At 38.1% G+C, this 25,222-nt stretch overlaps 2 protein-coding genes across 7 annotated transcripts in view; one reads left to right on the forward strand and one right to left on the reverse strand.

The window, feature by feature from the left end:
- Positions 1-21,650, reverse strand: part of tbc1d22a (TBC1 domain family, member 22a) — a 137,238-nt gene extending 115,588 nt beyond the window's left edge. The window contains exons 1-5 of one of the 4 annotated variants that reach the window (XM_037981210.1): positions 21,332-21,650; positions 20,833-20,889; positions 17,095-17,278; positions 16,514-16,763; positions 14,673-14,855 (exon numbers count right to left, since the gene is read on the reverse strand). In XM_037981210.1, the coding sequence (XP_037837138.1) occupies positions 14,673-14,855; positions 16,514-16,763; positions 17,095-17,278; positions 20,833-20,889; positions 21,332-21,393 (736 nt within the window). In that variant the 5' untranslated portion in view covers positions 21,394-21,650. The remainder of the gene's footprint in view (positions 1-14,672; positions 14,856-16,513; positions 16,764-17,094; positions 17,279-20,832; positions 20,890-21,331) is intronic. The other 3 variants (XM_017436230.3, XM_037981211.1, XM_017436229.3) reach the window with 3 other exon arrangements.
- A 3,090-nt stretch (positions 21,651-24,740) lies between these two features.
- cerk (ceramide kinase) overlaps positions 24,741-25,222 on the forward strand; it is a 48,933-nt gene continuing 48,451 nt past the window's right edge. The window contains exon 1 of one of the 3 annotated variants that reach the window (XM_037981309.1): positions 24,741-25,010. Coding sequence is in view for 1 of the 3 variants with exons in the window: in XM_037981308.1 (XP_037837236.1) it covers positions 24,848-25,010 (163 nt within the window). In the remaining 2 variants the exon portion in view is untranslated. The remainder of the gene's footprint in view (positions 25,011-25,222) is intronic. The other 2 variants (XM_037981308.1, XM_037981310.1) reach the window with 2 other exon arrangements.

A 25,222-nucleotide genomic window follows, 5' to 3' on the forward strand; every position in this document is an offset into this window, starting at 1 on the left:
ACACTACGTCAAGTTCAAACAGTTTGCCCATCGCAGTGGGAATCAGCTACAGTCTCTCATTGAGCGGAAGATGCGTCTGGAATATACAGATCTGAGTATGAGCTTCCCAGCAAAGCGACAATGAATGTTTTTGAAAAAGGACTAAAAAGTAAGCTGCTCTGATTTTCAAACGGTTCAAAGTAATTATAGGAAGTGTTATGGCTTTTATTAGAACATAAATCTGGACTTGGTACTGGCAAGTATTCAAATCTATAGACTTGCAATTGGTTTAAAAGAAAAATGTGGCATTGGTGCGTCCCTACAAAGCTACAACCAGGAAATTGGCTTAAGCTGCATTTATGCAGAAGTTGATCATGTTTCTCATTTCAATGGAACATAAATGCTGAAAGCAGAACATATTAACTGCTTTGACACAAACTGAACAAGTTTAATTAAAGCCTGTTCATATTAAAGACATCCCAACCCAAGTATCATATCAGGGTCCTGATCAAGAGGACTGTCTTTGAGATAAATGAAAACAGAACTTCCTGTTACTTGATGACTGCAGTCTAATGACCAACTGTAATGTTGGCAATCTGAGGTAGTAGTGACAGATGTTTGTTCAATGTTACCAATCAATTTAAACACCTAAAGTTTAAAGACTTGGCTGGGGGGAAAAAAAGAACTTCAAACAATCTAAAGTAATATTTAAAAACACAAAAAACAAGATCCCAGTCTTGTGAAGTAATATTGGCAACTGCTATCTATGAAGAAGCTGTGTGTTTTAAAAGTTGCTAGCTTTGCTGTTAATTGGGGGAAAAGTTGCTGAGGCAGTTTAAAAAGTTGAAGTTGCCAACACTGATTTGACATAACATCTACATTTAACTGCAGTTATGTAGCAACCATTTGAAGCAGACTGTATGGATGGAAACGCTATCCTGTGTATCCCCGCACATTTATTATGCTCCTTACAGCTAGACAAGGATAACTCTGCTCTCGCCGTGCACCCTTTGAACCTTCATTTGCACTGTCAGACAAAGAAATTAGTTCATGAATCTTGGTGGCTCGGGCCTAATTAAACTATGTTATATTTCACCTACCTGGCATTAATCTCACAAAAAGGAGTAACACGAGGAGGTGTGATGAGGCATTAGGCATTAGTTGGCCAATCCTCTCGATACTGTAGATTTTCAAAAGGCTCCTTTTTGATTGAACTTTTGCACAAATAGAAAACTTTTTTGTTCGTAAAATTGAGGGTATCGACTCTAAGATTGATCCTGCTTTCTATATGGGTGTGTGCGAAAAGAAGTACTTGCCAGGTGTACTTCAACAAATCATCGTCTTCCAAACACTCCCCATCAGAACCAAACTGCTGCAGAGTCTAAATCACAGCTAACCCATCACGAGACAGCCTGACTTACACCCACAATCAGTGTACTAATACAACATACTGGTGCAGTGTATAAAATGGATTTATAGGTACAGCTAGGATCTTTTATCAGATTTGTCCAGTTTTATGAGCCACAATTAGTCCTCAGCTAAGAGGTTTGTTTGAAAGGCATTCTGCAAATAGAGTCATTATATCCATTATGGTAAAAACACATTCTCTTTTAGCTCCAGGGGTTTACACATCAGCATGTTATTTATAAAAATTAAAAAAAATAAAAAGAAGTCCATTTTAGAAATAAAAATAGGTAATTACAACCGCAAAGAACAACACAGACATCAATACAATAAGTCAACTAACTTAACAACTAAGCCAAACGGCAGATGGAGTGTAGAAGCACATTTAGCAACAATTTCATCTTCTCTATGACCTTATTGACCTCGGATCACCACAAAGTAGTTTTGGTTCAGTCTTCTTAACAACCGTGCTTCCATCCATTGATTGTAGGCAAATCTTTCTGCAGTTTTCTTCAGTTTGTACCAAGCTTCAGGCCAAAGAACAGACTAAACCTCTTTTTTTTATTAAAGGTGCTTACAATTAACCATAATCAGCTTATTAAAATAATATGATTATCAGTAAATAGATGTTAGTTTCCAACTTATGTATGGAAACATAAGTTGGAAACTAACATCACAGTAATTCTGCATTTGACTGGTTTTGTGAAATACATAATGTAACAATGTAATATGACTGTGTTGTTGTTAATTTGAGGTTTTATATTCCAAATATAAAAGACTTGGTAAGAAGCAAATACCTTTTTTTTGTCCTGGTAATCGAACCTTAGAATTGAAATGGGATGTTTTTTTAACTTAACTCCGTTGCTATATGTCCTAATTCCTGAATGCTGACTATATAACTTTACACCCCTCCAGTTTCTAAGAACTCGTTTCTGAGAAAAAACACTTAATTTCCCACAGTGGGCAGAGACAGAGAGGGCGACATGAGCATAGCTGACGTACAGGCTAAATTGCAGATGTCCTTTCATTAGTGTGAGACTTGCTCATCTCTCAGAAAACACATCTGACTCTCTGGGGCAATCTCTCGTGCATCATAAATGAGACAGCCAAGCCCTAGCTCCACTGGAATAAATTAAAGGCATTTCGTGACATTTTGAAGATTAATCTGTTGTTTTTGCTCAGCAGGCACTTGTCACAATGTGAAAAAGGAAGTTTCTTCAACTGTCCCAGAGGTGACTAGTTGGTCTGTCAGTTTCCGTGAACTGAAGTTAACAACGCAAACAACCAATTTTCAGCTGACAGATTTGTCACTCCTCTTTATGCATCATACGTCCAAAAAAAGCTCTTAATTGAAACCACGAGGACGTGTATTTTAATAGGTCTCTATAAAAAAACAATACAGTGAGAACTCATTAAAGCCAAAACTCAATTTACAGTCACTTCACTCTACAGGCAATTATGTCAAAGCACACATAGCAGAGTGCAAGCGGAGGCAAAAATCTAATTTCCCCCACGGGGGCTGGTAAAGAATCACATTATTATATTTGTTCTTTAGAAATTAGTATGATCAGTATTGTGAGTGTTTATCATGATGGAAGAAACAAACCTCAGGCGGATTGGTCTGACGGGGGGAAAAAAACTTAAAACCCTAGAGGAAGCTTCCTTACTGGTGTAAAAAAATAAAAAATAAAAAACACACCTGTAACAACATTAATGCAATTCAAGGGCAACTGCTGTAAAGTGTGACTGTACTCCATTATGCATGAACTTAGAGGAGTGCACTTTGTTTTGGCTGGAGTTTAGCAGAGCACCACAGGGAGTGATTTGGACACCATCTACTTTTTCTTCAACACCAACAACAGCTGCTCTGAGATGGGACTCTTCAGTGGGATCCACATTCAATGACCCTTAAAACCTTCAGAGGGCAAACTGTAACTATTCGTTTTTGAATTTTATTAAATCAATTAAACAAACAAAAGAAAAAAATAAGTTTGAAAATGGTGACCCTGAGAGTCTCTACAAGGGAAAGTGAAGATTTGCCGGCTCTGTATCTTTGCCAACAGAGGTTTCAGGGAAGATGGAGTTGGAAGCCTCAATAAAGGCCACACAAACAAAATGCTGAAAAAGGAGAAACTGTCTTATTCACCTCTCTGGCCCAGATTTCCTCGGACTACATAGGGATTTAAACCACTTGCAAGTGGGTTACAGGACCACTTCTTTGACTAGATAATATATTTTCAAAGGCAGAGACCTATCTAGGGAACCTCCAAATTCTGCTCCAGCAGCAATGACAACCTCTTTCAAAACCCAAAAGACATAAAAATAAAAAAAATAAATAAAACGTGCCTGGGAACAGATTTTAACGAGACCCATTCCACCAAGAAAGATAGCATCAGTGGATTCTAGCAGCCAAAATAATTGTGAAAAAGAAGAGAAAAGTCAGAATTTGTTATCAAGTGAACTAAAATTAGTATTATGTGAATTTTAACCAAATTTCATAGAGGTGGATCACAAAGTGAAGAAAAACCTGATCTAAGATGAAGTACAAAAAGATCTCTTAACATTACCACACTTATAATGAATCACACAAAGAGATTTTTTAAGTAAATTGAAGTGTTTTGCATTTCAGTTTTAAATTAACCTTTTAACAAAATTAATTTCTCAACTGGAAAAAGGGGGAAAAGGGGTTGGTAAATATTCTGGTTTTTGGTCAAAACCAACCTGGTGTGGCTGCATCATCATTGTTCTCAGTTAAATCACACTATTTGCTTAATTAGGCAAAATTGCACAAAATTTAATTTAGAATTTTACTTTAAGCCCAAAAGTCAGGCATACAGTAAAGTATCACCACTGGGTAAGCATTAATAAAACTACGCTCTTTAGCTGATTGAAAGAATCAAGTTTTAAGATTTTAAAAGGTTTTAGAACAGCCTCTTAATAATAAAATCCAGGAATATGAATAAATCAAATGGAATAACAACGGGAAAGGTTGTGTATTTGTGGGGCGATAAGTGCATAGGTCAGAGTGTGTATGTGCACCTCCTCCATGTCTGCCCGTCTGCCTGGCTGTCAATCAGTCCACCTCCCTACCTGTGTGCACAGCTCTGTGAAGGCCTGTAAGAAGAACAGAAGAGCCTGAGAAAGGGAGGAAGTGCTGTCAGTCAGTGCTGCCTGAGCAGGAAGCTGATGGGAGCGCGAGGGGGGACGGTTGGCAGGCCGGAGCCATGCACTATTCAAGCATCATTCATATGGAGCGCGACTGCTGGGGCAAAACACCACACGGCACGCTACAACACACACATTTATGCATGAGAGCGCCACACACACTTAGAAAAAGAACTGGATTGTTCAACTGGTGCTTCCTCATCTGATCCAAAACACAAATGGCAGGTAGGTGTCCACATACAGCATTAAAACCACTGGCTGCATATCAAATTATTAGACTAAAATAAGGCTGAATTCCATTGCAGCCATTACTCTTCACAGGGTAAAGGAGGATGTCTTTTTAATTCTTTTTGTAATGCAAATGAAAGTGAAGGGATGATGCTTTTCCAGGGGCTCACTTCAAAACAAAGGTGTATATAGAGTGGAACATCTGCACAGTGTCCCCACCTCTGGAGAAAATGACCCCTCCCTACAACTGGCAGTAAACAGAATTCCTGATGCATTTGCTCAGAAAACAGCTTCAAAATAAGACTACAGTAATGCTTTGAAGCTTTTAAGTGCCAAAATATTACATCCAATTAGACAAGCAATTATCTAATGCTGTAGCTGATAAATACTCACCAGCATTATATAAAAAAAAAACTTTCATTAATATGGACAGAATTTCAACAAATTGGACGGATGACACCACCCAGTGGGCCTGATGCACTGTGTTGAATCCTCAAAGGGATTCATTCCCCACTGTCAGCATATTCCTATTTATTAAACATTTATCATTTGGTTATTTTTAGGTGTCAGTCATGAGTGGAAGTAATAGTAAACTAATTTTAAAAAAAACATTGTATAGAATGGTAATAAACAATGCAAGGTAGGTTAACCAGTAGCTGAAGTAGTGTTTAAATATTTGACCTTAATCTAAATTAGGATTTTACAGCACAGTATTTTACCTTTCACCAAACTGATTATTCTTCTTGATGCAATGATGGCTTATGTAGATCTGCATATAAATTTACTTAGCAGAACAAAATGGCTGCCCTTTTTTTAACCATTTAACCCCTCTCTGTGGTCATTATGGAGGCCACAAATCTCTTCAATCTCATTGCTTAGAGAAGCAGGCGAAAATGCAAATTGGTCTTTTTTTTTTCCCCCTGAGCTGGGGAAACTTAAAGACATGACACCGTAATTTTCACATCGTCCTCAGTTTTTTACTGATCGTTTTCCCTCTCAGCTGTTGGAAAGAGAAGAAAGTAATGTGATGTTGCACCACTCTCTTTGACATTTGGTATTATTGTCGTTATTCCCTGAAATATAAAAAAGTAACCTATGCCAAAGTCTGTTGCAGGGTAGGCAACTAGTTTTTTTACTTTATTAAAGTTCTTAATATAAGATACTGTATTTGCTTACATAAAAAAAAAATTGTCAAGTGGTCATGTAAAAACTTCTTAAATAGGCTGCAGAAAACGACTACCCACTGACTTTAAAATGCATGGCTGATGGGGTATATGCATCATTAAGACAATGGTTAACAATAAGACTGGAGAAAGCAAATGTCTGAACCTAGAAACACGCATACAGTTCATTAAAAGATGATAATAAAACGAAGCTAAAAAATAAAGACATGCTTCCTTCTTTTTTTAGGGCCCTGATCCAGTGATGCGAATCTGTTTTGCCAGTGAGGTCAGAAAAACAATGCATTCAGGACAGACACCTTTATCATGAAGTTTATTAAAAAGTTAAGCTCCCATCCAATAAAAACCTTGAGTGCTCCGTGAGAGTCCTGAATGGTCCAACTCATCTAAAAGGACAAAGCCACAGCACCGGGAAGCAGACGGCTCGTAAACTAATGGGACTCTTGTAAAAAGATACTCCCCTCCCTGGGTTGTACCTGCTCAGGAGGCCTGATGGATGGCCCAGATGGCTGCAGGAGGACACCGAGCATGGATGAGCGTACAGGTGTGACGATGCAGATGATTGGAAGTGTGTCGGAGAGAGAAGGTGTGTGCAAGTGTGTCGGAGCTTCTATGAACTAATAATTTACAGCTAGTTAACTGAAGTTTGCCTTTTATACTTTTTTTTTTTTAATCTGACATTTTTTTACAGCAAATTTAAGAAGGAAATATGCAAACATTTAAAACTGAATTGATGCTACAATGAAATTTAAGGAGGAAATATGCCAACGTTTAAAACTTAAATGGTGCTATAATGAAAGGAAACATAAAACACCAACTTAATTACCTCTATAAAAAGGTATTTATAGTTTCAGGTCCAAATGCCATACAAATTATTCAATCATCCCTGAATAACTCCTGGTTTTGCAGCTGGTCTATATAGGTTATTGCAGTACATTTAGCTTTAATTCAACTGTGCTGCTGCTGCTGCACATGATCCCATCCATAGAAGGTCAGCATGCAACAGAGAATACCAGCCAATTGGAACAGAGCACATGGAGTTCGACCCACGGCAGCAGACACAAGCAAAACATTATGTTTTGTTTGCAAATTTCTAAATAAAGCTTTTGTTTTTACTTATGTATATGGATTTTTTGTGAACTGGCTGGGGAAATAGTTACAATGAGAACAAGTTAACATGGAGTTAAAACAGAGCACTTCTGTGTCACTGGGTCTGCACCCTTTACACACCAGCCAACAAAGCGGGGCACCAAATAAGAAAAGCTTGAAAACCATTTAAACTGGCACAAACGCAAGATATTTTTCTGGGATCTAGCGTCAAGAATGGCCTTGACCATTTGCTTGAAAGTTGTTTTAATGTAACTAGAGTAGTGTTAATAGATAAAGTGAGACATTGTCCGCCATCATTTCTCTATAGTTAAAATGTTATTTTAAACTAAACTGAATGACTAGAAAGTGTCTTCCAGGACTTTCATACTGTCAACCAACCGACCAAGGTGGGAAGTACTCATTTGGTTTACCTACTCTGTCCTATAATAGTAAATCTTACCAACTTCAACCTTAATCAATAAAAACAGTTATCCAGCTGTCTTGTGACATATTGGTTTTGAGTCTCTTTTTATGGTAGCGCTCTAAATTAAAGCTCAAGTTTAATGTAAAGTCCTTCACACACTAGTTTTCGCCATAAGCTTCACACTACGCAGGGCTGAGATATTGTTACTTCACTAATTGCTTAATAAATCAGCAGGTATGAAATAAAATTATTAGAATATATTAAGTGTGTGGTTGGCCTTAAGGAGGGAAAGCCTGTGAAACAAGACTTATTTCTGCGTGAACGAATAGCGTTTTAGTTGTAAAACAGTTAATAAATACTTAACTTTGGTCATTTCTTGTCAAGCTGCCATAAAGGCTGAAATTCATTCTTAAATGGTACGTTGGTTAATCAGTGAATTTAGATGATAAATTGTGGAACTAATCTAAAAATCATTCATGAGCACTAAAAGTCTTGGACCCAAAGTGGCAGTGTACGATGGCCAGCAGAGAAAAGGTGGACAGATCTGCTCAGTGAAACTGAATAAAAAGATAAAAAGGAATACTTTTTTTTTATTTTTTAAATCTCCCAAAAAAGGCCACATGGCGGAACATATGAATAAAGTGAGCCAGACAGTCTGGGAGGATGGTGACACAGGAGACAGCTGGTGGTTGGACCAACCTTATTAAGTCAGGTGTTATGCCTGGGGATGTGCTTGGAGGCAACAAGCGCACACACACATACACACACACACACACACACAGGGGTTAATGTACAGTGATGGTTACTATAGAAAGACCACACACAGTGCAATTTAAAACGAAAAAGAGAAATACTAAAACACTACTCTCAAAGTATTTTTAGTGTATGACTAGATAACAAGCCCCTCTACTGATGTCCCACTGACTCACACTGAGACCCCTCTCTTTGTAGACTTGCTGCTTTTTTTTGCTGCTTAGACAGTAAAATTCTAAGCCTTATCTCTTCACACTCTCAAAACCCGTGACACACGCTGCTGAAATTGTCACACATGGACAGCGCTTTAAGGCACGCCATTAGGACAGCGTTAATTGAATTACATCGCCACTTCACACTTTGATGGCGTCTATTAACTTCGCAAACAGTGCTGATGGTACGCTTATCGTATGGTGACTGCTGTGAAAGAGAATTGCAGATTGTCGAGTCGCAAAGTGTGAACCAAGCAAACCGTGGCAGAAGGTAAAAGGCCTCCCAGCCAAGGCTCTGCCAGTGAGGTTGACGGCAGTTAGGGAGAAGCTCACTGTGTTGCTCCGGCACTAACAAAGAGCTGCAGCACCCCCAACAGAGGGGAGAGACACACTGACAAAAAAACAAGGGAAAAGTTCATTTCTGTGTAGTTGAGAGAAGTTTAAGCTGGATTTCCTGTTTGCTTTCAGATAACTAACCATTTCTTTGTGATTTTTTTACATCCTTGTACGTTTTTTAAGATTCTGATGGCCCACAGATGTTCAATATGTGTTTGTGAACATGTGTGGGAGGACATGCATGCAGCCAGCTCTGCTCTTTATGTGTTCATTATATGAGGCAAACAGACAAATAGGAAGAGAGGAATTAAAATGAGAAGAACTGATGAAAAGGGAAAAGTGAATAAGAGTAAGAAAATAAATTGCCAAGAAAGTAAAGAGGGAAAATGAGAGTGGTCCATTGCCATAGCAACAGCAGTAGTTCTGCATCCCGCTGTAACTGCTTGATATCAGATCCCAGTTCATGGTCTTTAAATATATTAAGAAAAAAAAAATGAAATCATAACATCTATAAAATCGGACTCAAAGGCTGTCATAGAGCAAGAATCTCAAGGAAAACTAATCAGACAAAAATAAAGTACTAAACATACATTAAACCCAACAAAACAGATGAAAATGCAATAAAAATACACTAAGAAAATACAATTACTTCAGAAAATCAGTTTATAAATAAAAGTGGAATCACATTGACGAAAAGATGCATTTAGAAAATGGATTTTTGTTTTTCTCAGAGTTCAGGGCCTGGAGTCCATCACATCTAACAAACCGGACCTATTCAGGATTACCAATCGCCCCGCAGCCAAGCCTTTTACTACTGGATGAAACCAAAGCATCAGTCAACGGTGAATTTAGTTATTTTGTTTAATTCAGGTGTATTTATTTTGATCTACTCGAACAGTTATTTAGAATTAGGACAGTGAAATTCTGATATTTGTATCAAAGTTTTATTCTTTCAACTCAATGACTCCAACAAATATTTTAGCTTCCTCAACAGAATGTGCTTATTTAAAAGTCAGGTTGTGCTGTAAATACATCATCATCACCATAATGGTGTGGCTTTAAATATAGTCATTAAAACTCTGTAGCAAATATTATGTCTGCTGTGCATAAATGAGCTGAAACTGTTGTAACATTTGTGTATGACCTGGGGCTGTGAGAATTAACCGTTTCGTACCAACTCAGATGTACCCAGATCAGAGCAGTGATGCAGTTTTGGGATTAAATCGAGATGCACTGGATGCATTACCTCTTTGTTCTGATATTAAAGACCGTCATTTTAAGATGATACCCATTTAAGTGATCATTTTATTATTAGGTAGTTAAAAATTGTATCAATAACTGACAGTAATTTATTTGCTTTGTTGTAAGTCTCTTTGTGTGTTGAATCGCACCATCAATAGGGGCTGAATTGCATCCTAAACTGATGCCAGAGATGAATAATCGCTATAGTTTTTGAATAACTTCTGGTGCCATTCATGCCATGTAGTACTTTTATTTGGAGCAACACCTGCTGGTGAGGAGGGGGACTGCAAAGACTAATGCATCTAAAGACCATCATCACCCATTGATGTCTAAACTAGCTCATGTGAAGACAGATGAACCAGGATAACAAAAAAAATAAAAATTTACCTTGGTCATGTTTACCAAAACAATAACATGCTTTTACAATCACTGCAAATTTTCATTTTTATGCAACGGCCAACAAAGCCAAGGCTGAAGGAAAGGAAAAAATGGTAGCGCCAGCTAACGCCTGAACCTATTTCTGAGGAAAAGAACCTTCGGACAGGACAGTGACTCTGTACCGTTATGAAACTTTTTGTTCAACACGTTTTCAATTGAATTATTTATAAGACACTTTGCTCCATGATGCAATGGCGACAAAACCAAATTACTGAAGTAGCAAGAAGAGTTCAAATGGCTTTGGTGAATGAGACTTCTTACTTTTTGCCTCCTGAAGAGTCTTCTGATCTTACAGCGGGTAACGTGTTCAGCTTCACTCAACAGACTCGCTCGCCTCAGGATATCAGGAATAATTAGCCAAGATCAACCTGACATCAATCACCCTTCCCTCACACACACTCACAGGTCATCACCTCTCTAAATGACCTTACATGCTAAACAGACTCCTGTCACAACCTGTCGCAAGGCTCGATGCAGGGACAGCAGGACGGCGTCAAAGAGACAGAAGGAGAAAGGAAAACTGACAGGCTTGCTAAGTATCTGAATGCAGAGGACATCATGAAGGCATGGAAAGCCCTCAGCGTAAGGATATTAAACTGCATCGGGGGGATAAGACTCTCACACACACACACACGCTGACCAGCACAGTCAGATACACATAAACACACACGTTGACGGTAGAGACGTGCAGCTCAGACACACTGGGAAAGAAGAGGCTCGACCCAAAAACATGGCGTCCTGTGTCATTAATTACACCACTCAAGCTGAGGAACTGGCTAATGGATCATCCCAGGCCTCGTTCTGTGAGCTGAAGGACAGTTCATCAAATTTCCCTTTAACCCAAGAGGACACTGATACCACTGAGAGTATGTGGGTATTTTTGTATGAATTTATGAGTTCAAGTGCAAAAGCACAGAAGTTTCGCCCTCTTTAAACTAAAGTGAAATTTGTTGAATTGTCACCCAAAACCAGTTAAATACCCTGAAAGAAAAATACTTTAAAATGTTCCGTTTACGTTTGTCTCAGACATATTTTGTACACAGTTTAAGCCACTTTCAGACATCTGGAGTTACTTTTTTTGTCTTTTTAAATTCTCAATTATGTCCCCCATTCTTTGGGTCCTGCAACGAACCAATTTCCCCACAGGGATCATTAAAGTTTCATCTCATCTTATCTGCCCCATCCTTCTCCCCTCCCCTATCACCTCTCTGCGTCTCCCCTCCTCCGATCCTTCACTTAATTATGTCCCGTGAATGAAGTTCATCTTTCATGCTGCCAGCAGCCGGCAGCGTGGCTCGCCTGTTCTGGCCCATCTAATCACGGCGCAGAGGCTACACTAAATTTAGACAGTCAGCATGTGAAGCCTGGCAGGCCCTAATGGAGGCTGACAGATCAAGATGCGCCAATGTACGAGATACACTTCGCTTGAACCAGCCACAACCGCTGTTGACTAACAGCGATGAGTTGGCAAACATCGTCCTGACGAAGGCCGTTCACTCTTAATCGAATCTAGCATTTATAATTTGGGATTTGAACTTTTGCTCCCAGTTTGTGTGCAAATTAAAGCACTCTACCATAAGAAAATAAACCAGCAGCAAAGTGAAGGAAATCAAATTTAAAAGCCAAGAGCCATATTACTGTATCAAGTTTGTGTCTTAACTGTGACATTCAATGTGTTGCACAAAAATCCGTTCAGAAATCAGCTTTGTTGTTTAATTTTACAAAGAGAAATATTGTTTTCTTCTACTAACGTCACCAGTATTGTTTTCAGTTATCCTGTCATAACCAGCACACAGTTGATTTAAACAGAAATGACAGCTAAGGGGACTGAAACTGATTAAATATTGAATCTTTTTGTTAACAAAAACATTTATATTGTGTGGGCACTTGAAACCTGACCACAGTTAGGTGTCGGGGACTGTGACATAGTGAATGATATGACAAACTTGACTTGTAGGCATGACCCGACTCGATAATAATAGACTTTCTGGCGTCATAAAGCCGGAGCACAATCATTAATTGTGATATGGATGGAAGAGCACTGCGGAGGAAAGTGAAGTGATGCTACTGAAAGCAGGTTGATAAATTATATAAAAAATAAAAAACTGCCATCCAGTCAAATCTATGCTGCAAAATCAATAGCTTGTAGTTAAGAGTATCGGTGGTTTCTCAAGCTCATGGAAAACTCTTCTCTGGAGGCATTAATCAAAAAGAAACTGTCATGTTGTGGTTAAGATACAGTTCAATCTGTGCAACAGTTTAACTAATTTTAAAGAGATTTCTTTTTAAATGTGTAAGACCAAGCAGGAGAGGGGAAAAGCCTGAAGTTAACATGAAGGAAAAACCTCAAGTGTTTTGGAAGTTTAGTTTAGGAATACATAGCTTGGACTTTAAAGAACGGTTTTTAAACATTTTACATTTCACATACAAGTTGCATGTACCTCTGCCAAATTTTAGGACATTTTTCCCCCACATGTAAGCACAAACATTTAGGTTGAATTTGTAGTAAATGTCTGTTGAACTGTATGACCCAGACTGTGGAATATGGACAGCAGAGAAGAGCACTTAAAACATAAAAAGACTGTTTTCTATATGAATTCACAGACCAAATTAAATCATTCAAAGTCTTCTTCAATACAGCACAATTACAAACTGAGCTCTCATTTAGAGTAAAACAGAAAGCTGGGTGTGTTTGGAGCCACACGGGGATCAACATACGGTAAGAGGTCAGCACTTATCTTTATAACTCATTTTTATCCTTAATTATGTTCACAAAGTGTGTTGCAGTGAGCTTCTCACCATCTGATGACACGTTGAATTTCAGATCAAACTGCTTTTTCCACAAACAGAACCTCTGCTCTTAAAAAGGTTCGTATGTGTGCGATAAGAGATTCTGATAAGAACTCTGATAAAACTTCATAACAACCTTCTCCAATTATTGTATGTGAAGGCACCTGTTCTGCCATTTGCACTGTGGTACATAATTGTCTCAATGTTTCAAGAAATCTACAAGCAATCTAATCTAAATTTTGTTTCAGTAAACTGTAATTCAATTTCAAAGTTTTTTCTTTTAATAAATAAGCCTCAAAATTGAAGTCTCATTTTATTCTCAAATAATGATCCAATTTCATTTAAAACTCCTTAAAACAGACAAAGGAAGTCTGAACAGCAGAAACTTTGAATATTTAAGACAATAAAAAAGATTGAAATAATGAGAAGATTCTTTGTATGTGTTAATGGAGTATTGATTAAAAACAAAAGAAGGAAAAAAGAAATCGGAATTCTCAGATAAATGTCAGGCAGTTCATTTTTGGCAAATTAAGACCACGGTTAATATTTGGACAAAAAAAAAAATCTCTTAAACTGTGTCGCTCCTTTATTAAAATAACCGGCATCTGTTTAAAAATGTACTCAAGAGATTTTCCTTAAATTTTGTTTATTTTTAGTTTATTAAACCAAAGTTTTTGTTTCCAGATTAAACTGCATGCACACAATTCCCCAAGGTCACTATAACCTAATTATAAAAAAATAGTTTGATTATAAATTGTAGTAAGAAAACTAATAAACCAGCCTATGAATTTAGCAGATTTTTCTCTTTAAATACATATGTTAATCTAGATTTCCTTTAAAATGTCAAATGGAGCACTTATTTGACTTCAGAAAACATTGTATTTCCTACTTTTTGTTAAAGAAAACCAACATAGGAGTAGAGTAACTACATAAAAGTCTTCACATTCAAGGCTGCAGTTGCCTTATTTCTGCTATCAGAAGCTCAAATTAGTCAGCCTTTGTGCTCAGACATCTTGTCTGAGTGCTAAAATCTTAGAGCTCATCTGCTTGGAACAAAGAAAAGCAACAAGTCGGTGTGTGGAAGCTGCCAAAAGTTAGTTTCAAACTGGAAAGAAAGGCCTGTCCGGGTTTCTCTGGGGTTGGATAAACAATAAAAGGCCTGTCGTTTGCTCAGAACAAAGGCCTGTCATTTGCTTTTGTTGTTGCCGGTGTTTTTTCTCCTTTGTAATCTGCGTGTCCAGATGGCTCGATGACCTCCCCCCAGCCCCTAACAGCATCGTTAACAGCACAGCACAGCTGGCAGCCCGAGTGAGAAGCAGAAGAAAGCAAGAAAATGAAGAAGTGAAAGAGGTCTGAGAGCAAGAATAAAGAAAGAAACAGTGCTGCTTCTGAACTCCTGTAAGACCAAACTAACAGGAAGTGGAGACTTACCTAGATCTGTGTTGGGCCCCCCCAACAACTGTTTGAACTTATCCAGACGGGATGCTTCCCTCTCGGTCATGGCTGGGGTGCCAGATGTGTTCTGGTCGGCCATGCGAGCCACGAGCGGGATGACGGGTGGCCGGTGGGGCAGAGACCTCTGTCTGTGGAGGGCGGCGCGCTCACCTTCTGCATCTGGAGGAAAAAACAGAGATAGATGCCGTTTCACACGGTTTTCAGGTTATCTGAGCTCCAAACTGTTCGGTTTCACAACTACGCATCAATCCAGCTGGCATTCATTATCCGGGAAAAGGAGCAGTTGTCGTCACTGCAATATTTCTGTTTCGGCCATTAAAGCCTGAATGGGAAAACAAACACATTAATTCAGTTTTCTGAGTGCCACATGTTCCCCCAGATGTGCTTAAATGAACAGAGAGAGCCGCACAAACACCAAGCTGTCTCGCTGTAAGTTCTTAACGGGTTCTGCTAAGAGCCCTGCCAACAGTTCAGAGTGTTAGGACAAAAAACACCTAACATCTACAGCCGGATTACAAAAACACTCCACAGAAATCAAACCTGGCAAGCTGACGATTTTATTAACCTATTTCAGCTTTTACAGGAACAAATAAAAGGCTCCAAACCTGTTCGAGTGCTTTATTTGCACTTAAAATTTAAAAAAAAAAACACTGATTAAAAGGCAGGCTGGAGCCTCTCTGGTGAAGCGTTGTGTCCATTAAAGAGCCCCTTTCCAAACTTTTAGGAATCCAGTTCATTTTTTTCTATTTTTTTTAATAACGTTGTTTCCAAATGGATTAATTCTTAAAATCAGGAAAGAAAGCAAACATCTGAGTGCACATGGAGATGAGGAGAAATAATTTCTCCGATCTTGACAGGAAATTATTTTAGCAGGAGTTCAGGTCAAACATGCTTGAATTGCACCAAATCAAATTAAATCTAGACAGACTGATTAATCGCTCAACACTGGCAACAATTTTGAAAATATCTGGCTCATCACTGTGTCGTGGAATAGGTCCTTTTTTTCTAACAATGTGATTTAAAGTGGAGCTGGTGCCTCTGCACGCATATGTTGGCTTTCATACAGGTGTGTGTGTGTGTGTATATATAGGAAGTGCATGAGCGCAAAGTGGTAACCGCTTCATAATCAGCTGATATAAAATATCAAACACGGTATAAAAATGGGGAACAAAGAGAAGAGGAAGAGATGAGGAGACATGAAGAAGCTCTTGTTTCTCTGAATCTCCACTGATGATGTTGCTGTCCAAACATGTCCTATCTGTATCTAAACACAACTGAAGTCAGGAAAGCCAATGAATGACCTGCCAGATGTAAAATCTTGGACTCATTTTTCATTTTTTTTATGTATATTTCATACGTAAGTACTGTATTTATTGTATGTGACTAAATGGTCTTCCATGGGTGGTGTTTACACAGCATGTCATCAAACTCTTCACCATTATGTTACGAAACAATGAGGGGTTTTTTCCACCCATTGTAAGAAGAATGTCTGTTTTTTTCTGTAAAAAAGGTTAAATGTTTTTAATGTTACAGAGGCCCAAGTTGATCTGCTGCCTACAAATAGCTGATTAAAAACAAAAGTTGTGTTGAATGATTGGTTAAGAATTAAGGGATTTATAAACTCATAGTTGGAGTCAGGTTTTACTACACAACAAGACCTTCCTGTGTCCGAGGCTGGAGCCACTTTGTGTAAAAGTTGATCAAACCCAACACATGAGGAAGCTGCCAGTTTGTTTGTTTTTTAAGTGATGTGTGCAGCTGAAGGCACAAAATCTCATTTATTATCGTTACTGTAGTTTCAAAAAACTAACACTAACCTCTCGGTGAACCAATAGGAGCTTCGCTGTGGGACTTGACGAGGCGACTGTCTGCGTACGGGCTGCTCTGGGAGGCAAACGATGCATCTGGGCTTATTGCATCCCCTTCCTCCACTCGGGTATCGTCATCCTCCTCGTCTTCCTCCTCCTCCTCCACCACCTCCTCTTGCGTATCCTCGTCTCTCTGACTGAAGTCAGTCGTGTCGTCTTGCCTCTGCCTCTCCTGCTGCTTGCTGTGATTCTCAATCACCTGTTTAATTCACAGAAAATCAAAGTGTGACATTTTGGCTTCGTACAAAACAGCAGGGAGAAGTAAAACTTCCAATGAAACCTTAATAACATTTGCAACACGGTGCTATTTCACTTGAGCTTCAAAGGATCTTACAGGTGAAACTGTGTTTTTAGCAATTAATATTAATCTCAATCGATGCAAAACCTCTGCAGACATTTTGTGCATTAAATAATCTTTGCAAAAGCTGAGAACTTTCATTATTATTGCTGTGGTTAAAGTGAACAAAGCTGGAGAAAACCCTAGAAAAACAAGCGTCAGGCAGAGCAAGTCGCTCCATCCAGTAGTTCACCTTATTTGCGGTCTCCATGACAACCTCAATATTAAGGTTCTGCGCAGCCATGGCGAGCAGCTCATCATCGTCGTCCCCGACATCCCAGGCGTCGCTCGTGATGCTCTCAAACTCCTGGAAGGTGGTGGCTTTCTTGGGCTTGCCTGGCGTGGCCGGAGGAGGCCTGTTGCCTGCTTTCATTAGGCTGGAGCAGACAGTAAAAGAGTTGTAAACACACAGAGGTCAGGCGGAAGGGCTGAGAGGAAAACTGCTCCGATTAAAGGTTATAGGACGGGGTGGTAAAAGGGAAACCAAGGACGCAACAGTCAAAACAAAAAAAAATACGACAACATGAAGGTGGATGGGTGTCTGAGGTTGATCCTGCAACTCTTACTGACGCTGATTATTAGAAAATTTAAAAAGAAATTAAAACAGATGGAGAATATTCACAGTAGAACAGTGTCTGAAGCAGTTTCTTTGAATATATTTAGTAACAGGAAGGCCACTTTGGGTTATTAGCCACTTTTTTTTTGTTTTTTCGAACAATAAAACAGTAGATAGAACGATCAGAAGGACAGAACGACAAATATTAAAACTAAGAAACAAAAGACCAGGGTTGATTGAATAAGAGAAAAACTGCCAAGAACAATTAAACAAGCAATTTAACAAAAAAATAAATAATGGCAAAACCAATGAGCAAAAAAATGAATCTAACAAATGAAAGAACTACAGATTAGATCAGGTCAGATGAATAAAAAAAATAAAACAAATAGCACAGAACATTAAAACAAATTATTAGAACAATTAACAGAACAGAATAGAACAAACAATAGAATGGCAAAACAACCAACAAAAATTAATAACTTATTTGATTCCTGGAGAGAAATTGCTTTAAAAGTTCTGATTTTCCTAAGTTTTCCTTTAAGAAATGTCTCAGTTTCATCAGTTTTTATGGTTACATTTCGGTCCTAATAATGGAATCTGTATTAAACATCTCATGTTTGGGGTCTCCTGTATTCTTTACAGACACAGGTTTTGATTTTGAGGTATCCATTTGAAGGAACTTGCTCTTGTGGAACTCTGCCTCTTTTGACTTTCAATTCCTAAAAAAGCTGCACAGTTTGCTGAAGTTTATTGAATCACTTCTTGTTACTGTGCAACAGGGCGTAACAAGTCCAAACCAGAAGACTTCTAACCAAACCATAAAACAATCACAGTTTTTGTGAAATGTTTGTTCTTCTTGAACAGTTTCCTGTTGATTTGCAACTCAGAAGTTGTATCTAAAATCATGAAAAGATTTAGTTGTGATAAATATTTATTTATTTAAAACTTTACCTGGCTTCCAAGTCCTTACAAAGCTGAAGTTCTGAGACAAGAGGGGAACTATATCAGATTTTTGCATTTGAAACAATTACTTTGATTTTTATGTTCTCCAAATGAAATGTAGCACAGCAGAAAAAATATAATTTAATTTGTCTACCCTAAACTATTCTTTTAATGTCTCCTTAACACAAATTATAAGCTGGTCTGAAACACTAAAAAACACAGCATATTGCAATGTTTAACTAAATGACTTTGTGTGATAGAAACACAATTTTATTGGAAAAGGAAAACTTAAAAAAAAATTCAATTAAACTCTGTTTTATCACACAAAGTGGGAAAATAGGAGGTGTGTGTGCGCTTACTCAGATTTATTTATTTTTACAAAAACAAGGATTATCCCAATAAAAGAACAATGAGACACAGCCCTATTAGCTTACTTTCATCACAATTTGGGAAAAAAAAAACAGCTGGAACTTGAACAATGACAGAAAACAGAAGCAAATTAAATTCAACCCTCTGTGGAATCTACAATACAAAACAACCAGAAGTATGAAAAAGAATATTACTGATACAAGTATCTTTATCCTTCTATAAACAAACAGGCATCAGTGTTGGGGAGTGAGAAAGGTTTTATAGTTATCACTCACCACTAAAGGTGAAAGGGTGATAATGTTTTTGCCCGTGTCTGAGTACATCTTTACTTGTTTGTCTATTAGGAAATATTTCACAACCCAATGGAGAATTTTTAATGAAGTGCTCACAATTACTTACAAAGTTTTCATTGGATGTACCTCTACAACTAACTTTAAGAGTCAGACCGATTTAAGATGGCTGCAACAACTAATCAACCTTAGGAAACAAAAATGACTAACTGAGTCGATTTTACAGATATTGACATAAAACATTGGTCTGACAGTAGCTGGAAATCATCCTCAACATATATTTCAAACTCCAAAAAAAATTGAGATTTAGAGATAATGCAATTTTATATGAGATCCTCGTCATTTACAAGTTTTGACCAAAATGGCTACAACTCATTTCTCATCATAAGATGATTTTAGTTTAAAACTCTGGCAGGGAAGGTGGTGGGTGATATCCATTCCCTCAAGGAATACTAGGCCTTTATTCTGTTTCCCACCAACTCGAGATCTGAGAAGGGAATTTGCACTCATCTAACATTTTGCACTGGGTATGAATTCAAGCTTTAGGAAATAAAGAAAATACATTTAAAGTATTCTTTGTATCCTTTAAACTAATTAACTGGATTTTCTGGTCGTCAGTTCCTCTGACGCTACAAAACAAGGACCACTCCGTAAACAAAAGATGACAAGAGTTAATTTACAATACAAGAAAGGTGACGTTTCACACATTCAAACTTGCTACAAGCCCGCCAACACCCCAGCCCAAGATGTCATGGTTTTTTGTCCTCAGAAGTTGTTGAGCGGTAAAACAAACCCATCCACATTCCTGACTGGGACACGCCGACAATTATAGCAACTCTTTCAGACAGGAAATTTGTAACTAGAGTTTCAAACAGGTAAACAGCATTCAATTGCTAAAACAAGAATCAATTTTGTGGCAGTGTACTAAACATAAACTAACATAAAAACTGTTATTAAAGAAAAAGTTCAGACAGCAGTGTAATTTTTAAATTACCAATGTGAGTCAAATTATTTTAAACAGCTGATCAAATGAAAAATAACCCCCTGCTGCTTTGCATGTCTAAATGTAATGATGAAACCACTAAGCGAATGATTTATACATATTTTATTTATTTCATGGAAACCTTTAGATGCCTCAAAGGTTAGCGATTTTATGTTTTTTGGTTTTTTTTTTAAAGATAAACGTTCATCAGCTTAATATTTTTCTTAGGGCAGACATGATGCTTTAATTAGGAGAAAGCTGTCAGTATGTCAAGCCCAAAGAAAGGATGAGGGAGGGGGTTAATGCTTGCGTATTTAGGCTGCTATAGAAAAAAGGTTCTGACCTAATTTGGTGAACATGAACTCCAATTTATAGGGGAAAAGATAGGATCTTAGATGTTCTAATTGTAGATTCTGGGTCATCAAGGTCATTAGCTCTGAAAAAGGAAGTCCAGTTGTTTTCTGTTTAAAGTGTTTCACCTCAAATCTGAAAGGCTTCTGCATTTCTGGAGGTTTAGGCCTAAACATATATATTTTTGCACATCTTAAAAGCCTGGGTTATCATGGACATAGTTCCTCAGGCAACAAAAAAGGAAATCCTGTTGCCTTTTATTCACGCATGTGTGAGTTTGGATGATTCATGCATAACAAACCTGACAAATCAGTCACTACCCAGTAGTTCAAACCTGAGATAAATCACAAATATGACTGAGCAAAAGGTGTGAAGAAGCCCAAATGCTCAGTTGTCAGACTCCAACCAGATTACATGTATGAAGAAATGGATTTAACTTACTTAGAATGAAGCAGGGGGTCAAAGGGTGGATGCTGTGCGCCATAAACATGCTGAATGCTGAAGAAATGAAGAAGAGAAGAAGGAAATGAATGAACATCTCTGCTTTGCTTCCACGTTAGCTTAAAGTTATTCAGAAAAATACACTTCCAAACTGCAAGACTGAGACTCGTGCGGACAAAGAGGGTGTTAAATTATCTCAAATAATCAGTATAGTCGCGGTTATAGTAGCATTAGTTACAACTTGGACGGTGAGAGTGAAATGCTCAACAGCTAGCAACTGTTGTTAGCAGTGTAGCTCTTTGCCAGCTTACAGCAACTAACTGCGTCGTCCAAACTTGTTTGGCACAAACAACGCAACGTCACATTACTCGAAAACATCGTGCAGTACAACAAAAGCTTTAATTACAATAATTGCTACGTTTCAAGCTTGATAGTTCGGCGTCAAGTGACAGAGGCTAGCTAGGCTAATATAGCCAACAGGAGGGAACACGTCACTTACCTGCCAGGAACCTTCGCTGCGTTTCTTTTCCAGAACTGTTTTTTGTTCCCGTCACTCGACATTTTCCCCCCAGAAGTCCAGTAAGCCCCAGCCTCGAACTCCCCGGTGCTGTCGTCGTCTCCGAAGCGTTTAATTTCTCCTTATTTACACCAGGTCCCCTCCTCCAAAACTCAAAAAGCTGCCATGTTGATACTTCCTAATCGGCGAGTAAGCGCGCCTGTGATTGGCTGGAGCCGCGCTCTCTAGCTGTGAGCCAATCACAAGTGAGCTCTGCTGGTCGGCAGTTTAAGGGGTTGCTGACGTCACGCTGCACGGGCTTTTTGCTGTTGACAGAAGCTGAGCTGTCAATATAAGGAGACCACCAGCATCAGGACCAGAAAGAGGAGTTTTACCAGCTAGTGACTGTTTAAGTACCGTGCAAACGTTTTAAACCACCCCTAATTTCTTGATATATTTTACTTCAAAGAAGCCAGGTATTTAGTATTATGTTAAAGCACTCCTTGATCAGCAGTCCTCAAGACTTACTTACTTTCTTTTCTTTTTGACTCCTTTCCTAATTTTCTATCAAGTACATTTTACTCGATCATGACAGCATAATTAATTAAAAATTGTCCACTTAAAATTCAGTGAAGGCAGCCAAAGTCCAAAGGAAAATTTTGAAAGAACTTCAGAAAAATTGAACTTTTGATACCGACCATTTTAAAAGATTGCAAGAAAGTCTGGCCAGAGTTTTATACTAAGATCATCTTGCATTGAGAAATGTCGAAGTTGTAGACATTTTGTTCAAACCCTGAAAACAACATCACAAACTGTCACTCTCAGAGTATGTGCTGTGAATGAATCGCCTACTAAAACATAAAATGTTAGCTCAATATCTGTAAAGTTATAGTCATTTTTGTGTTTTTTTTAAGGTCAGTTGGATGTGGCAGACATCTAGAATTGAAATTACTCCAAAAAGTAAGCAGTAGTAAATGTACATACAGTGCCTTTTTTCAAGTTTCAATCTGATTTGTTCAATTTTTCATGAGATACTTTGTTAACAGACAGACACATGCACAGAGATACCGGAAAAAACTAGTTTATTCTAATCCTCTAATGACAGGTTTTTGTGTTCTGTCACTAATTAAAGTCGATCCCTCTGATTATGAGTCTTATTTAATATAATTTAAAGTCCTATTGGAGTATAGTGTACACTTAAACACCAACCCTGAACAAAACTGTGCAACACAAGCTGTAGTTGAGAAAAGTCTCTCTTTCTTTAAACAAAATCAATCAAATAATGTCCGAGAGGAGATACCTTGTCTGCATGGTGTTTTTCTTATTGTCCCAATAAAATTTACAGCTCAAATCAAAACACTACGACAGTATACATGGAAATAAATCCTCATAATATTTGGTTTAAACCTAATTATCAGCTGGGTCAGGGTATAAATGTGTAACTCCTGGTTTTGTGGAGTCACAGTGACCTGACAGAGCTTTGAGGCAGGTGTCAGGAAGCTCACCTGTCTGGAAGGAGCAGAGACTGTGAAAAAACAAGAGCACTCACTCGGTTTTAAATCCCCTCTGCTGTAAATAATGCTGCATATTCACAGCAGCGATTCCAAAACTAACCCAAATAATAACAGTGGAAGAGATTTGTGACCCAAATATTGCTATTAGATCGACTAATTAGACTATGATGGCAATCAAACTATGTTTTATCCATATATAACAACACTTTTCATCTCATTACAACAATGGTAAACATCTGCTGTTAGCAATCAGTTTAAAATTTTAAAGCTCCAGCTGACCCATGGCTCAATTAAAAAACAGATAATGTAGATTTAATTGTATGTTTTGTTAATTGACTTTGTTACATTTTCTTTTATGGATAAACTAAAGACAGTAAAGAAATACGAGCCACACAGTTTAAGGCTCAGACATGATTTTAGCTTTTTTTTTAGGCACAGGGAAATCACAATCATGGAGCCCTCCACTTCAAATTTTGTATTTATTTATTTTTTAAACTCTTATTGATCTGAGACTTCGTACCTTATTTTGTGCTTATTGTTACAACTGAATTTGATTTTTCAAGTGATTAAAATTTGTCTTCTTTGTTACAGGAGCAGTATATAACAGTTGGGGGCCTGTTACGGACAGATGGGGTGACTTTTGTTGTTGTTGTTGTTGTTGTTACCTGTTCTTGGTCATAGCTTAACATAGAAAGCACCTTGTCTTATTTAGTTCTTCACAATGAAAAGTTTGTAGATGACTGCATTGCTAATAACCTTGCAACATTTCAGTTTCTCTCGATTTATTTAATAAAACTGCTTTTAATGCATCTCTCTCTTTTTGGCAGGTTGTGGTAACTAATAATCAAAGCACAGATCTCTTATTTCTTCTTTAGACGGCAATAAAAACATTCTTTATTTCCACTATGATAATCTATTTTTTGTCAATTTAGCATTTGGGCTACTGTGAATTATAAGGGATGCACATCACCCACTGCCTTGCATGCATAAGTTTTAAACTAAGATGTTGAGGGATCTGTTAGCCCTCAGAGAATGTGTAGAGGGATGACTCTCAGCTACTGCTACACCAAATTTGAGCTCAATATCTGTAAGACTGACTGACTTTTAGCCATTTGTTTACATTTATTTATAGCCAGAGGATTGTCATCGATTCACTTTACATGAACAGATGTAATGTGTGTGTGGGTATGTGTGTGTTTACTGGCGCAGCCATCTTGAATTGTTTTGACTTCCAAAGTTAATCGGTTGTAGATGTACATCAAATGATTATATTTTGAGACTTTCATTCAAATCTGTACAGTTGTTCATGAGATATTTTGTTGACAGAGAGACAGGATTGGCTCCAACATAATGTTAAAGTTTGTAACTAAGATCAGAGTATTTACAGAGATGACTCTCAGGTACTACCTCACAAAATTTTAGCCCAATATCTGTAAAAATGACTGAGCTACAGCAGTTTTTGTGTTTGCTGAGGTTGATTCGCTGCGGAATCCATTTTAATTCAAGTTAACTCCAAATTTTAAATCAGTTATAGATGTACATCCAATTATTCTTTTTGAGAGTTTTATTTTAAAATCTGCTTAAAGGTCCATGCGATATTTAGCTAACAATTACATGATTGCCCACCTTTAAGGCAGTGGGAAATAAAAATGTGCTACTTATGTATCTGCACAAAGGAAAATAATGAAATCTATATAGTGAGTGTATCAAGTAATTTAAGGGGCATTGTTTAAGTCCTAACAGATTCAATTTAAATACAAGTTAAAAAAAAAAACTAAGGATCTGTTCATTTTAAGCCGAAATAGGTTTTTGTTTTTGCAGGCAGCTTAAAATGGAAAGGAAGTCGGGGTTTTTTCCCTTCACTCAACGGAGTGAACCATCTTCTCCCACATAGACGATCTTCGATTCAAAACCCTCTCATGGCAGCAGGCGGCGAGCGGTGAAGTAAACGCAGCGGGGGTTCGGGGTGGTAAGATGGGCTGATGTCAGGACAGAGTGATTAATAATGACAGGACAGAGGGACACCATGGACAACCAGCCCTTCCTGCTGTCGTCGGAGCTCCTGCTGAAGAACACACAGGTAGAAGTTCTTCTGACTCGCGCTTCTCTTACGTGGAAGGAAATACGGAAGAGCAAAGAGCGACTTTTTCCTGGCATCTCTGAAGCAGGTAAGTCAGGCATAAACTAAAAAATAAAAAATAAATAGTTCGTTTTGCACTGAAGCCTGTTTCCTGTCAGCACCTGGGTGACCTGCAGTTATTGTTCCTCGTGGCAGAAAGACAGAAATGAGTGGTGTTGTCCTGCGCGTGTTAAAGGAGCAGCTGTCAGGTCATGCAGCTGCTAAAGGTCTGTTCGGTGTCAAACAGCAGGTCACAGGTCA

The sequence above is a fragment of the Kryptolebias marmoratus genome, linkage group LG18 (genome assembly GCF_001649575.2).
Source record: "Kryptolebias marmoratus isolate JLee-2015 linkage group LG18, ASM164957v2, whole genome shotgun sequence".
Taxonomy (NCBI): Eukaryota; Metazoa; Chordata; class Actinopteri; order Cyprinodontiformes; family Rivulidae; genus Kryptolebias; species Kryptolebias marmoratus.